General features: G+C 44.7%; 1 protein-coding gene across 4 annotated transcripts; it reads left to right on the top strand.

Annotated features, from left to right (window-relative positions):
* The first annotated feature begins 1,009 nt into the window (after positions 1-1,009).
* LOC144824039 (uncharacterized) lies at positions 1,010-8,848 on the top strand. 4 transcript variants are annotated; one of them, XR_013608876.1, is made up of 4 exons: positions 1,010-1,150; positions 6,872-7,072; positions 7,797-8,022; positions 8,547-8,848. XR_013608876.1 is itself a non-coding variant. In XM_078683089.1 (4 exons), exons 1-3 carry the CDS (start codon positions 1,069-1,071, stop codon positions 7,980-7,982), a joined length of 402 nt encoding a protein of 133 aa, XP_078539215.1. In that variant the 5' UTR covers positions 1,010-1,068; the 3' UTR covers positions 7,983-8,022; positions 8,547-8,848. The 4 variants fall into 4 exon arrangements, 1 of the variants encoding a protein (XP_078539215.1); XR_013608875.1 differs by having other exon boundaries at positions 6,869-7,072; XM_078683089.1 differs by having other exon boundaries at positions 6,939-7,072.
* The last annotated feature ends 6,945 nt before the right edge of the window (positions 8,849-15,793 follow it).

The following is a 15,793-nucleotide window of genomic DNA, read 5'->3' as shown; positions in this document are numbered from 1 at the left end:
AGGTCTTCAGTAATTTATGAGTGACATTTCACTGCCTTATGTGTGCACTTTAAGCAACACTTCACAGCGAGGTCAAGAAAGCAGTTCTTTACATTAAATACGGTAATCTATGTAAGCAGCCATTTTTTGTAAAATGTGACGAACATGAATCTTATTATAACAGATGCTATGCTCATGACGTTTTGCAATCACTAGCTATCCCTATCCTTACTGGGCACAGGGCACTTGACTCCTATGCTACACATTGTTATTTCCACTGTGTAATTCTGGGCCTGGTGCTGATGAAGGATTTATTAAACCACAACTGATGACTAGTGATACGATGTCAACAATAAAATCACGTAGCAGCAGTTAGTGACAGCCTGCAGAAATGGACCTCAACATTTACAGATGTGAATCATTCTGCCTTTACTTTTAATGCCTCGTTGTTATGTATTTCAAGCATCTTATGTGTCTCTTCCTTGCAGAAGTGAGCCAAAATAGTGAAGAGGCCTTTTTTGTTTGTGGCTGTGACATGCCATGGGCTTCATTTCAAGTTGTGTTAATAGAAATCATGGGGCAAATTTTTTTTCTTTTTTCCATAACACTTGTCGTAATAATTATTTTGACACAGGACAAAGAATTTACCTCAAAACAAAGACACAGCACTCCTCTTTGTCACATGATTAACTTCTACAGACCTTTTTATTATTGCGGCTCCAAGTTCTGAGAGTATCTAGTTGGGTGTAAGTTCTGACTATTTATATGTTTCCTTCGTCTTCATTGCTTAATTTTGCTTGCGAGAAAGTGTCACTCAACATCGGTGAATGTCACTCATAATTGCACTGAAATTATGAAAATGTCACACATAACCAATAGGAAACCTTGGCAGCTATGATCACAATACTAAAATACGTTTTTAAAAAGCACAGCTGCCTCCAATGGAGAGCAGCTCTGTCATCAGCTTTGCATATCCTAAAGCCGGTGGATTCCTCTTGCAAAAGCCTACGCACATCCGGGAGCGCCGGAAGTGACGTCATTGGTATGCGGCAAGAACGAATACCGTGTGTGCAATGGCCATGATGGACGATGGATCGGGATCGGTCTTTTTATTTTTCCAACTCCACTTACAAAGCATCACAAGTTCATGGATTCCAGCGTGTATACTCCGGTAAGTGCTGCAGCTTCAAGGTAGATGTTAGTCCATCGGGGCAAGCTCCACGGATCTGCACGCGCCCATATCCTGGGTCAGCCCCCCTATTTTAGCGCAGCTGCCTTCTAAAAGAGCAGCAGTCCTCCGCTCTCGGTCCCAGCTGCTCAGTTTCCGTCCCAGACGAGCTTCCTCATTTTTCGGAAAGCACAAGTTTTCATTAAGTGGGCCAGACGCAGCTCCCTGCAGATAAAGGAAAAAACACAATTTCTTTGGTTGATGTGGCACCCGATGCGTTGGCTGCACACTTTTCCAAGCCGAGCCGAGGGTGTACCGGTGACCGGGTGGAACACTAAGATAAAGGTGTGTGCTTCGTGTTAGTGTAATGAATGCCTGCGTTGCAATGTGTGTGCGTGCGTGATTGCGTGTGTGTTTGATGTTTGTCTGTATCAGCATGACTGCTTGTTTATGCACCTTTTGTGTTTGAGCATGTGTATTTTGTGTATGTGTGGTAGCGTGCCTGTGTAAGTTGTGGAAAATTGTAAAAAGCATAAAAAATGTTTTACAACAAGTTCCTCGCAGTAAGGAAAAATACATTACTGCCCGTGTATTAGGTAGCTAAAGTTTTCGCCTAGTGTTAGTTCGGAAATTAACGCTGGGTACAATGTTGAGATGATTTCTTCTAAAGCATGTGACATTCTGCATTTAATCTGAAATGTATCCGTGTCACAAGCACATGAGATTCTTCAAGAGAGATAGGGACAAGAAGTACAGCATAAGGTGTTGTGTGATAATCTGGGACAGTTCCCTCTAAAACTGCCAGGGGGAAACCAAAACATCACATCATACCAGCCTCGCGCACAAACATGCAAAGCAAATATGATGAAACACTGGTCGCATATTAATTTTATTTTATTTCCCATTACTTTTAGTATCGAGATATACAACATAGGTTGTTGCCTATATGGATGCCTAAAAGCATTTTACATTTTATTTATTTATTTATTTATTTATTTATTTTGAAAGTTTTGTATAGCGCGAACAAGATCTTTACAGATATCAGAGCGCTTCACATAGGAAAGGGGAGCATGAGGGAACCTAGTCAAACAGGTAAGTAAAAATGCTAGTAGTACAAACACGTGGCAGCCAAGAAAATCACATAAAACATTAATACATGTAAAATAAATAAGCCGCGGGGTCGAACAAGGAGTACAGAGCAGCGCGGAGTCTTAACAAAGTTCAGAATAGCACTTCAGGTGTATTTAGCCATGAATATAGCTTTTACTTCTTTCTTAAACAGTGCAGTGGAGGAGATAAGGGGGATTTGCAGCTTATTTGCATAAAGCAAATGTGCAAACGAAGAAAATATTCTGAACAGTAAAACACAGGGAGGTGGAGCGTCAACATAGGAAGGACGACTTGCACAGAACCCACTCCCTTCTCCTGTGAGATGCAGGCCTCGCTTCTGCCAATCATATTTCTGTTGAGAAGACTGCAGACTCCTGCTATACTAAGGCCAACAAAATGGCCCCTAATACCGATAGAGCGGAAACCAAATCGGTATAAATAGAGATGTAGTAGAAACGCGACTTGTGGTATTAGAGTGTGTGATAATATTGATAATAACACAAGTTAAAACAAATGAGCACCTTTTAGCAGGCGAAGTTGCGGTTCAAAAGTGAATATTTGTTAGGGTACAGCCACTGCGGTTGACAAAAGACTTTCCTCCTGCCAAAGATGCTAGTCAGTTCTCGGCACTAAATTCAGGAACTGCTGGCACGTACTTCCGTTATCTGGCTGTCGCCAGGTCTCTAAAATAAGGCCTATGCAAACGTGAAAATGTATGCCTTCTGAAAATTATATGAAATTTAATGAAATCCGCTTATGTTGGTATCTTGCATGAAAATTGAATGTGTGGGTGGGCATAGCTCACGTTCAATGGTCACGAGATACACTCGAGCTGCACACAAGAAAATGTCTCCTACGAGACGTTTTCTGCTTCAGTCAGTGTAAACTGCGAGATTTTGTAGCCACAAAAATTGATAGAATTTTGCAAATCTCATATAACACGAAATTTGGAAATTTAACGAGCATTATACAAAGTTTTCATGTGCCTTCCAGCAACAGAAGAGTACTGGAGCAGCATAACATCGGCTTTTCCCTCATTAATATTGATGAGGCCATATATGTATATTATGGCCTTATGCATTCATGAGATACAATGTAACCTGTAAGAGAAAAAAGGCCTTTGCCGCCATCTATGTCGTAGGTTGTAACTAGCTACATGATTTGGTGCATTTTCCAGATTTCGAAAGACTCTACACCAGTGGCATAACAAAGGCCTCTCGAGTATAGGGGGTCCCGAACTCCAGGGAGCCGCTCAGCACAGTAACGTGGCCTCAGAGCTGCTGAGAAAGTCTGGAGGGCAGCCTCTCTATGTGATCTGCAGGGATCTCACCAAGTTTCATTACGTTACTGCTCCACACTATATACAAACATTATTCCTTCATTTAAATTCTTCGTGGCATGACAGGTAAGGGATGTCTCATGTTATATTTTAAATGACTCATTTATAGCACTGCAGATGTTTATATTAGGTGGAAGTCTGCGCTTGTAGGCAGAGAACACAGTCATTATGTAACTTCACCTTAGTGTGTCATTTCAACTGTTAATTTTACACCCTCCTTGATCCAGGGCATTGCCATATCATGAATCCACATCCCAATAACAAAGCCGTGTGCATCAGAAGGAGAAAAGCACCCCTTGTGTCATTACAGCGCTGCTCACTGAGCAGCATGGTGCCAGGGCACAAATAAGTCTGCTTTTCCCTTTTTCCGATGCAGGCTTTTTCTCACGAGTTGATTTTTCACCCCTACTTGCCACAGTCACTCATTTATGCTTGCTGGATGACTTTCCATTTGATAACAAAGTGCAAAAAGCCCCCAAAGATGACCACGTCTGCCCACTACCACACATAATTTACCCATCACATCAACATCTTTAATGCATCCTCTGTCACTTGAGGTTGTGCCTCGTTAATGTTCATCTCAATGGAAAAGGAAGTCCCTTAGCCTCTTATGGGTCCAGAAGTGCAGTGACTCTGGAAAATTGTGTGAATAGAAGCTTCCTCAAGCCCCAACACTCTTTACAACGAACCTATGTGAAAAACCCTTTTTGTGAAGAAGGGGTTTTAGGACATTACAAATATTCTCCAGTTCACTTTTTTTTCTTAGCTGAGCATCTTTCATGAAGTCAAAGAAGCCTACTGTGACAGAGAGACAAGTTATTTTAAGTTAAGCAGGATGGAAGGTCTGCACTCATCTCCTGTGTCTATGACCACCACAACTTGCGGGGCAACCGCCAGGTCCTCTTCAAGTCAGCCGCTTCCCTGCCCTCTCTCCTTCCCTCCCCTCTCTCCTTCCCTCCCCTCTCTCCTTCCCTCCCCTCTCTCCTTCCCTTCCCTCCCCTCTCTCCTTCCCTCCCCTCCCCTCTCTCCTTCCCTCCCCTCCCCTCTCTCCTTCCCTCCCCTCCCCTCTCTCCTTCCCTCCCCTCCCCTCTCTCCTTCCCTTCCCTCCCCTCTCTCCTTCCCTCCCCTCTCTCCTTCCCTCCCCTCTCTCCTTCCCTCCCCTCTCTCCTTCCCTCCCCTCTCTCCTTCCCTCCCCTCTCTCCTTCCCTCCCCTCTCTCCTTCCCTCCCCTCTCTCCTTCCCTCCCCTCTCTCCTTCCCTCCCTCCTTCCCTCCCCTCTCTCCTTCCCTCCCCTCTCTCCTTCCCTCCCCTCTCTCCTTCCCTCCCCTCTCTCCTTCCCTCCCCTCCCTCCTTCCTTCCCCTCCCTCCTTCCCCTCCCTCCCTCCCTCCCTCCTTCCCCTCCCTCCTTCCCCTCCCTCCTTTGCCCCTCCCTCCTTTGCCCCTCCCTCCTTTGCCCCTCCCTCCTTTGCCCCTCTCTCCTTTGCCCCTCTCTCCTTTGCCCCTCTCTCCTTTGCCCCTCTCTCCTTTGCCCCCTCTCTCCTTTGCCCCCTCTCTCCTTTGCCCCCTCTCTCCTTTGCCCCCTCTCTCCTTTGCCCCCTCTCTCCTTTGCCCCCTCTCTCCTTTGCCCCCTCTCTCCTTTGCCCCCTCTCTCCTTTGCCCCCTCTCTCCTTTGCCCCCTCTCTCCTTTGCCCCCTCTCTCCTTTGCCCCCTCTCTCCTTTGCCCCCTCTCTCCTTTGCCCCCTCTCTCCTTTGCCCCCTCTCTCCTTTGCCCCCTCTCTCCTTTGCCCCCTCTCTCCTTTGCCCCCTCTCTCCTTTGCCCCCTCTCTCTCTCTCCTTCGCTCGCTCGCTCTCTCCTTCGCTCGCTCCTTCGCTCGCGCTCTCTCTCTCCTGACTTGACTTCAAGAGGGGTACACAAAATTTTGCGTTTGCCACCTCGCTCCATCAGTAGCAGGCATCTGACTCTATGCATCTGTGGGGATAGGTAACTTGATTTCCCGTCACAAACCCCAGTGTGAAAGTTTACTTATTGATAGTTCTTCTATTTCTCTCATAATGCCTCTACTTTGCTTTCCTGAGCAGCAAGACCTAAGCATACACTCTGGCTCTCCAAAAATAAAGTTGATTATTAGGTAATTTCCTCAATGGCCTTCAGTGCATGCCCTAACACTTCTTTGTAGTCCAAAATCTAGGCATATTAGATAGAAATTGCACCAGGTCAGTGTACTTTTTGAGGTGCTTTTCTCCAATTGTTATTATCTGTTATGTTATGTTATTATCATTTATTTTGCGCACAGATGCTCCAGCTAAGGAGCGTCCTGGCGCAAGTAAAAGGTGAACATAACACAACGCAAAAGGAAACAGAGAAGTACAAACTCCGTGTGAAGAAATTAAAACAAGTAAGTTTTCACGGCCCTACGGAATGCTAATCGATCCTCTAGCAGGCGGATTTCCAAAGGGAGGGAGTTCCAGAGAGCCGCAGCTCTCACACGAAAAGAACGACCGCCCATCCGGCTAAGCCTGAAACGCGGGATAACCGCAAGAGATTGCCCAAGAGATCTAAGAGAGCGAGTCGGGACATAGGCGGATAAAAGATTATTGTGGATCTCGGGTGCCGATCCTTTTAAGATTTTAAAAGCAAGGCTAAGGGCCTTAAAGTGGATTCGACTTTTAATCGGTAACCAGTGTAGGGACCGTAGGGTATTGGAAGTGGGACAGGACCTCGGCAGACCCACCACTGCTCTCGCAGCAGCATTCTGTACTCGCTGCAAGCGAACGATCTCAGATTGGTTAACTCCCAGCAGGAGCGAGCTGGCATAGTCCAGCCGGGAGATAATCGTCGCTTGGATAACCAGCTGTCTCGTCGGGGCATCAAAAAATTTAAAACCTGGGGGCATCCTGTTCGGCATCCCCACTGATCGTGACCGCTAGCTGCGTGTCGTCGGCATACGAGACCATGGTTAGGCCCCATTGCCTGGGGACATCAGCCAGCGGCCGCACGTACAAGTTGAAAAGCGTGGGACTCAGCGAGGAGCCCTGAAGGACCCCCAGGTCCAGCTGATGGAATTTGGACTGAAAAGGAGGGGTGGCAACGCAGAAGGAGCGATAGCTAAGGAAGGAACGGAACCACTGCAGAGCAGAGCCACAGATGCCAATGTCCTCCAGGCGGTGCAGAAGGATGCGATGGGACACAAATCTGTAAATCACTTTGATATGCTTTGTATTTTACCTCTGAAACTTAAACCACACAAACTAATTCCTGATTTTTATATCTAGCAGGACATAATCATGGTTTCATTCATCGTCCTGTTTTTCATTTGCGACCATTCTGTGTGTGTTTGAAAAGATGGTGACTTCCTGCTTTTGGACAATCCTGTGGAAGTTCTTTGTAAATGGCTGGTCGAAAATCTAGATGAAGCTGGTCGGACAATCACCGAAGAGAGAGAGATTTTAAAGCTACGTTTCGGTCCCAATCATCTGGTAAGCACAATAAGTAAACCTTTATAATAAGTTTGCAACTGCAGGATAATGGTACAAATTACCAACCTGTTTCAGTAAAAACCTAGATTTGTGATTAATTAATCCAATAATGGACAGTAAAAATGAACATGCATATCCTCACATATGCCTTGGATTGCTCTCCAGAGACAAATGTAACACTTATGAAAAGGGCTGAAACGTTTAGCTTGTGGTACTACTATAAGGCAGCGATTTTTGGATAAACCATTTTATTAAGGCAACTTTTTTCAGGAGGTTCAAGTTCAGGCTTACAATGTATACTGTCTATTAAGGAAAACTTACTTTGTTATGGATAGATTGTACATTTGTCCTTTATTATCAATACCTCTTTATATATTATGGCTAGTGTGTGAAGATATATTGCAAGTGGTCAATGTGTTCTTATCTGTTTTGAAGTTTATATGTTAATATATATTTTTTCTCTTGCTTTTTTTAGTGAAGAAACAGTGTCTAATGATTCAGGATATTTTTCAAGAGATAATTGCAAGCTATTCTGGCACTTTGAAATCTTTCTGCATTCAATGTTTTTAAATATGGCTGCTTTATACTGTTGGAGGGAACCTAGCAAATATTACATTGTTAGCCATGTATAGATGCCAACTCAAAAAAACACTCTTCCTATATATATTTTTTAATATGTAACCTAACATGATGGCAAATAGTTAATAGTTGTGTTATTTTGCAGACTGATATGCAGCAGTTGGTGAAGGACTCAAATGATCCTTCACGGTTCAAAGATATTCTCGTTCCAAAGCGGAAATTGCACAGGCTCTTGGAGGAAGCCAAGGCAGCTCAGGACAGTGCAGGTTTTCTTCTCAATGGTGTCAGCGAAATACTTTCTGCAAAAGGTTTAACGGAGGCTCGTGCTTGAACAGCTGTCCTTGATGAGGAGAAGGTCGATGCATTATTTGGTAAGATATTACAAATGTTCAAACTAACATTCATTCAATCTTGGATTGCGAAAATTCATTATTATACATGTGTTAAAGGTTTGCATGTGTGGTCTGGTATCATATAATGGTAAGATGACTCAATCATTACTCAACAGATGTCTGCAAAAGAGCAAGAAGAGCAATGGGGGCTTGTAATTATTAACAATTTGTGCTGAGTTTGTGCTTCAAATCTGGCACAAAGCCGTGAGTTGTGATTTTATTTCTAAATCTGTGGTCCAGGTGAGGGGCTCAAACTGGATGAATGGGTGATGGCAAACTGAACTTATAAAATACTGTGCTTGCAGCTTTTATTTAGCCACATGTGCCTCTTTGACCAAGTACCCTTAATGTTAGACTTATGAACCCTTGTAACCCTAACAATATCTCATCTGGCACTCTATATGAAATAATGGAACAAACTTTTTAAAGGAAGCTCAGCCCTATTAAAATCTAAAAATAGTTGTGGTAACATGATACTGATGTATGTTATTTTATTTTTCCAGAGTTTATGAAGTCTGTGTGCAGTACCAACGGCTGGCCATCACTGGACTACAGAAGTATGAGAAGGAAGCTTGCGATAAAGATTTGCAATGCTTGGAGAGGATCAAAGAAAACTCAGAATCTAGCATCAAACGACTAAGTTGCTGGTTTCCGTTAAGCAATTTGTTCTGGTTGCAGTAGCCTGGCCTTTATTCCCTCCTTTTTTTCCTGGACTATTTTCTGGATTTTTCCTCTTGTTCGGTATCCTGGCCCCCATGGGGCTAAATATGTGCTTGCGATAAATAAAATTACTTGTTGACACATACCTTTTTGAACATTTTTCATTTCACCACTGTTTGGTTTAGTCTTTTGCCACTGGTCACCATGTCAAACAGCTTCAGATAATGCTCTGTACCTCAAAATAAGGCAAGTCCCAGTGAGTCAGGAGTATGGGAGTAGCAGCACGCGTAAACAGTAGCGGCTCGTATAGGGCGTGCTGTGGGGAGGGGAAGGGTAGCAAACATGGACATACGCGGAACGGAGGAATGTAATTACTTTCCTTCATTCTGTTGTATGTCCGTGTTTTCTACCCTGCCCCTCTCCGCCCGTGCCACCGCCCTATGTAAGCCGCTATTGGTTGTAACTCTTATCTGAATGCAAAGTATAACATTCTTGCAGACCTCTACTTTTGTATGAAGGTGCTTGTGGTATTTCTGCAGCAGAAACCCAGCTAAAATTGCATTTTTCAGATTTATTTTAAACATGTATCTACCTCTCACTGTAGAATTAAAAAGTAATCTTTCCAAAGCAGGAGAAAATTATCTGTTAATTAGGACCAGGTTTAGAGAAGTTTTGTGTTTGGTTTGCTTGTTTTATAATGCAGACCTGAATCAAAATCCTTTTCAGGATTTACCAATCGAAGCAAATTGGTATTTGGAACAACACTCATCAAAAATGGGAAAGGTTCCACGTTTGTCTAGACATAGTATTTTTGGGGTACCAGAACGGTACCCTTCAGTACAAAACCCAGGCTAGACTCTCAGACAACATTGCATTCTAGTGCAGTGGTGTTAGAGAGAGGGATAGACATGCCACTTCCCTGCTCTCTCCCTGTTATGCAACACAGCCAATTAGGGTGCTGCACTGCGTTCAGTGACAGTTTTATAAATCCGTGCCTTACTTTATAACTTGTGGCATTTCAAACTATTCTTGGTATTGTGTAAAAAAGGCATATCACATCAAAGTGGCCTGTTTTTTTTTTACAGGAAAGTACATCTAACAGGTGGTCTGCAAAATGTTTTCCTACCAGCAAATCCATAGTCCTAAACTAGTAGGGAATACTGGCAGTCGGGTAACATGGTCCTAACATGGAATTGTCAAGGTGTAACTCAACTGTAATGATTTATTAATGATTCTAAATTATGAATTAGATCTGGGAGTAATCCACTCTTAGCCTTCAGTTGGTTTAAAATATTCCAAGAGTATTTAAAGTAATCCATGCTCATTTTTGCGTTGGCATTAAATCATCCTAGCGTAATCAACACTGAAAATATAATGGGGCCATTCTGATGTAATCAATAGCCATCCTCAAGCTGTCATAGGATAATCCACACCCATCCAGAAATTGCCATGGGATCATTCCAGTGTAATCCACTTTCATCCTGGAGCGGTTATAGGATCATCCTGGAATAATTGACGGTCATCCTTAAATTGTCTAGAGCCCATCCTGGAGTCATTATCACTCATCCTGATGCTGTCAATTAGTATTCGTGGAGTTGTAAAAGGTAACCACTCCCTGCCAGTGGAAGTCATCAGAACACCATCCTAGCGTAGTTTTTGTGATTACAGTAAGAGTCATCCCATTTAAATAATCGGCCCTGTGGGCAGACTTCAGGATGGCTTGGGATGACGTCCCCAGGAATAGCTGGCTGAAGTCATCGAATGACGACAGAATCACTCCAGGATGATCTTCCTTTTTGACTAGGGTATGTGCAAGTGAAGCTCACGCTGATTGTGCCGCACCTGTCCATCACGACTCCATAGTACAGGGGAACGACACCGGGATGCGCCATCTTGAAGCGAGACTGGGAATCAGTCCTGGGACACACCATGCGAGAAGGAGGAACGTGATTCACTTTTTGGGTGAGCTCTACTTTCGAGGAGCGGCATGTGGGCGGAGCAGCACGTGCATCGGTCCAGTCGTATGCCTGAACCGAACCCCAAATAGCATATCCGGCTGCCGCCGCCTTCCTCCCAGCGATGCTTCGTTCAGTTTCGGTGGAAAGGGCTGCACAGGTGCAGTCTCTTAGGAGGTGGTGGACAAGGACGTGCGAAATACGGCTTTCCTCGTAGGCTTTTGCCCCTGCGGCCACGTGAGCACTTCCCAACATTGTGCTGACTCCGCCACAGCCCGCCTGCCTTGTCGTTGCAACATATCCTTCTCCCCATATGCGCATTACTAAAGCTTTATATAACATCATTATTAACCATGTCCCATAGACAACGTCTGTCTTCGTTCTGTGTAGTGTGAGGCTGGCTCAAGTGCTAAGAGGGATGACTGCTGGGATTCGGCCTCCTCCTCTCCAAGAGGTGTGTGCTGGAGTCTGCAAGGGCTAGAATATTTTCTTTGTGCCACGGAGATATTTCTGTTCTGGGTGCAGAGTTTAGGAAACCCTAAGTAGTCTATGAAACCCATACGTTTTACTTGCAAGAAAAATACATTTTCTATCCTTGTTTATGGGATAAAGTCTCTTGTTTGGACTGAGCCCCATTACCTTTTACTTTTAACAGACTTTAATATTAATTTTTAAGCCTACAATTTTATAATTATTACTTGCTAACGAAGATATGAGTAAAACTGTGACACAGTTTAAAGTATCTCTCCTGTTTAAAGGAACTCAGCAACACGGTTTCGTCGATACGTTTTTTCCAGAGCTGGCGCTGGATTTTCGGAGGGACTAGGCGGTCAAGAAATCTATGAAAGAGGAATGTGACATCACAGCTTGGGTAACTTTCCATGGACAGGGGTGTCCCCTTACAGGTCACTACAAGGAGGTGTGAAGTAGATAGTTCCTTTGGGAATCCTGGCACATGGGGAAGACATATGGCACCAAGCAGTTAAAAATAACTCCGTGACCGGTCACAACAAACGCTGTCAGGCCAGACGTTAGCAGATGCCATACAGGAGGAGTTGGGTGAGCAGTGGCTGATAGTGACATTTAAAAGTGGTGGGGCCTAAAAGTTTGGAATGAGCTCCCTGTGGTGAGTGAGCAAGCTCAATTCCATAACGGGAACTCCGCGACAGATAGGGGGTGTGGGGGATTGGGCAAGGTTCTCCCCCCAGGAAGTTTTGGAAAAAAAATTGGGCAAATAGTGCATTTTCAAGCAAATTTGAAAAAACAAGCAGGTTAATAAGGCAATTGCAAAAGTGTACTTATGATATCAATAACAAGATTTTCTATGATAATGATGTAGGTAGCTTCTTTTTCAGTATAACCAGAGAACTGCATAACAGACTTTGGGATAACAATGCATTGAGTACCTCACAGGTTTCTTTATTTATTGATATACCTTTACAAATGAAATTTACAGAGGAAATACAAGTTATTGTGATTTTTCGGACTGAATACAATGAGACAGCAAGGAATAAACATTAAAAGGCAGTAGGTCACCCTACATGGTACTTCAAGACTCATTCAGGTGATGAGGAAATATGATCTCATCACCTCCATCCTGATCGTCCTGGAACTCTACTTAATAAGGAATTATTTATTGCCACGAAGTACAGGTTCGATGATAAATGGGGTACCACTCAAGTGACTGTGCAGAATGGGCAGCCCCCACTGAACCACCTAGGCGCGCAGAGAAAAGGAGACCCCAAAGCGCAATGTCGGCTTGAATCGTCAAAATAAAGACATGTTCAGCACAAAAAAAACATCCTGATCCTGTACGAGCGGAGCAGCTCATTAAAGTTTGTTGGACCCTTTCATGTGCAAACAGATCGAGATGAGAAGAAATGAAGCAAGGTATCCAGTGATCATTAAAGTAAATTATTCACCATTCACTAGTAATTCACTGTTATCTCTTTAAAAATGAAAATTATTCAGGTCTCCTAATAGTCCTTCCACTTTTATACTAAGGAGGTTTTACTATATTGTCTTTTATTTGCCTTCCACAACAGCAATGCTGAACTAAACACCCAGTGACTGCCAGAAAAGTAAATGTTCCTGGGTCGAAGGGCGGGGGTTGAAAAGGAAAACGTAGCCATTTGTTCTGAAAAACACATCACACAGGGGCTATTAAGAACCCCTCAATGAATGCTGCCCACTTAACAAGTACAAGCACAGATATTTATGAGAATGTGTCAACACATACACCTTTATAAACTTCAGAAATGTTCCCCTGACAACCTAAAATACATACAATTATTTCAGTCAAATACTGTACATGCAATTTTACAACGTTTTTAAAAGTATGTGTGGCTGCTTAAAATGAGATGCAAATTGTAATAACAAATTGCACTGACTACACTTATATTCTGAAATAAAAGTGTCTTTTCTATCCATGGTCACCAGCTCACTAATTATTAAACTTACCCGTGGAAGCTCTTTTTCCCCTGGATTTCAAGTTTAGGCTGAAGTACAAGTAAGTAGTGAAATACTTCACGCGCTCCACGTCTCTCTTATCCACCGCTCCCTGTTGTGCATGCAAATGCGTTCTGTAGCAACCAACACCTACCTCTGTTCGTGCTGCACAAAACGGGGAGCGAGAGAGACAGCCTCCTCCTACTCCCATGCAGCCTCACATGCATACACAGCACTAGAGGCCCCTAGTAATCTAAACACATCTGTAAGCCAATTTAGATGCTGTTCCTGATGTTACATAGCATAAGAACATCCCCAGGAATGGCTCTGGCAGGCACTCACCGCTCAATGCTGAGACAGGGGGCTGTGGCTTTGACTAGACCTCACCTCATTATTGCGCAGGTGGAGAGACTCTGGGAGGCCTCTAGTGCATGTCGGGCTAGCCAGAGAAAGGCAGCAGTCCAACCGGACATGTGCACTTGGGTCCAGGTGTGCAGGCTACTGATGCAGAGTACTACAGGCTCTGTCAATATTGTTAAGCCCCACCCCCTCAGGCCAGCATGTGATGCATTGGCTTCTGCAGGACCTGCCTGTAGGAAGCTGGCTCTGTATATACTATACCAAAATAAGGTATAGTGTGCACAGAGTCCAGTGGAAACCAAAAGGTATGCAGAGGTAAAAGTAGATAGCACCTTACTCTCTGTTTGTGGTAGTGTTATCAGAGGGTAGTGTTAAGAATTTGTTGTACACACTCTGGCAGCAAATGCTGTCACACACTCAATGACTGAACTCAGACCAATTTGTTTGTATAAAAAATATTATTTAGTTATATTTATTTTCTAGAACCAAGCAAGCCTGGAACGGATAAGAGTAAATGGTACTTTTCAAAGCAGATTGAACAATACAAGCAAGCTGAACTGAAAATGGCTTTGTAAATCTTTTCAGTACAGTGGAAATTACTGTTAGATTACTTTTTAGATTACTTTTTCTACTCTGTGATATGCCTAGGTCTCACACTGGGACATTTCCTAGAGAAAAGGTAAGTAAAGCAGTTTTTAGTTATTTGCAGTTTTTCAAGTCCTCATACAAAACCAACTCCACACAAACATTTTGAAGGAAAAACAGTCAATGTATGCCTATAGAGAAAAATGAAGTTAATGGTTTGCAGGTAAGTACTGGTTTGTGGGAGTTGGTATTCTGGGGTTAGACCAAGGTTCCCCCAAGGTCAAGGATGCACTCTGGAAACACCCTCAGCGGCTCTAGGGCGGCCGGGTGCAGAGAGCTGAGGCCCAATGTTATCACATGTGGGATAGTGGACCTCCGGTTGGTGGCTGCTCATGTGCTGGCCACATGGTTTTAGGCTCCAGGCAAAGGGGGATGTAGCACCCAAACTACACCCGCAGTGGCGGCTGGGTGCAGGGTGCTATTTTGGTGTCGAGTGCCCTGTTGTTTTCAATGGTGATTCTCTGGTTGCAACAAAGACTGCAGGTTCAGGGGCGAAGATCTTTTGGAGATGAACCCAGGTTGGGGAGGTAAGTTGGGATGCCTGGGGATGCTAGGACACCGTTGGTTGGGCCACCCAAGGCCGTGGGACGTCGGGTGCAGGGGTGTCTTTAGGTGTCAGGTTTTCTTACCAGCTCTGGTCGCGGTCGATGGGGTCCTCCAGAAAGAGACTACAGGCGTCGTTTGGGGAGTCGAGGCAGGTCAGAGATCATCAGATCTCAGGTCAGGATCACTGCGGAGACCTTCTTGTGCTGTTGGGCCACTCGAACTCTGACCGTGGCCATCGGTTGCAGAGTGGTGGAGACTTGTGCTTTTGGCTGGGGCCTGAGTCTGTGGTTGACCAAATCCGGTGCTTTGGCTTGGAAGGCAGGGCAGGCCCTTCGGGTTCAGGAGGCTGCTGGCTGCAGGACACACCAGGATTTCACTGGAGCAGGTTCGAGGTGGGAACAAGCCGGTAAGGCTGGGGCTAAGTCAGTGGGTATCCTCCCCCTCTTCTTAGTTTCAGGATGGCTTCTTTGGTCCTTCTTGTCTTCTTCTTGTCGATTCTTGTCTGAGGAGGCAAGGTTTAGGTTTGCCCCTAAATATTAGATTTAGGGGCATTACACGTAAGTAAAGGTTGGGACCAATGGGTCTCTTCCTTGGATTGGTACACCCCCTATTACGCCACCCTTCAGTGGGAGTAGGGCATATGCCTCACCCTGGTTGGCGGGGTCCCCCATCTGCAAGAAGGTGGGGATAGAAAGTTGTGCTTCACCTCACCTCGCCCACCTGAGGGGTGGGGTTGGCAAAGGTGGGCACCCTTTCTTCCTCACTTGGTTTTCCCTCTGATTCTCACGCCCAAAGTGGGGGTCAGAACCGATGGGGGGCAGTTACTGGAAGCAGCAGAGGCCTGGGGAAGCTCACAAAAGCTGCAAGCCTTTGAACCTTCTCTTTCGTGAGCCCTGCCCGGCCCCGGGGAGGAGGCTTGGCACCTCGTCCAGGATGTGCATTGTTTCAGACCCCCGAGAGCAGCAGTCTCTTGACCCAGGGGTCCAGAAACTTGTCTGGTGGTGGCAGTTGGCGAGCAGCCACTCAGCCTGGACACTAGTGTTAGGTCGTTTTTCACCGGGCATCTCTAAGATGCCCTCTGCAGACATTTTTTATTAAATCCCACACTGGCATCAATGTGAGTTTAATGTGCTGAG

Source organism: Lissotriton helveticus, chromosome 1_1 (genome assembly GCF_964261635.1).
Source record: "Lissotriton helveticus chromosome 1_1, aLisHel1.1, whole genome shotgun sequence".
NCBI lineage: Eukaryota > Metazoa > Chordata > Amphibia > Caudata > Salamandridae > Lissotriton > Lissotriton helveticus.
The sequence above is the reverse complement of the archived record's forward strand: the minus strand, read 5'-3'. Positions and strand labels throughout refer to the sequence as shown.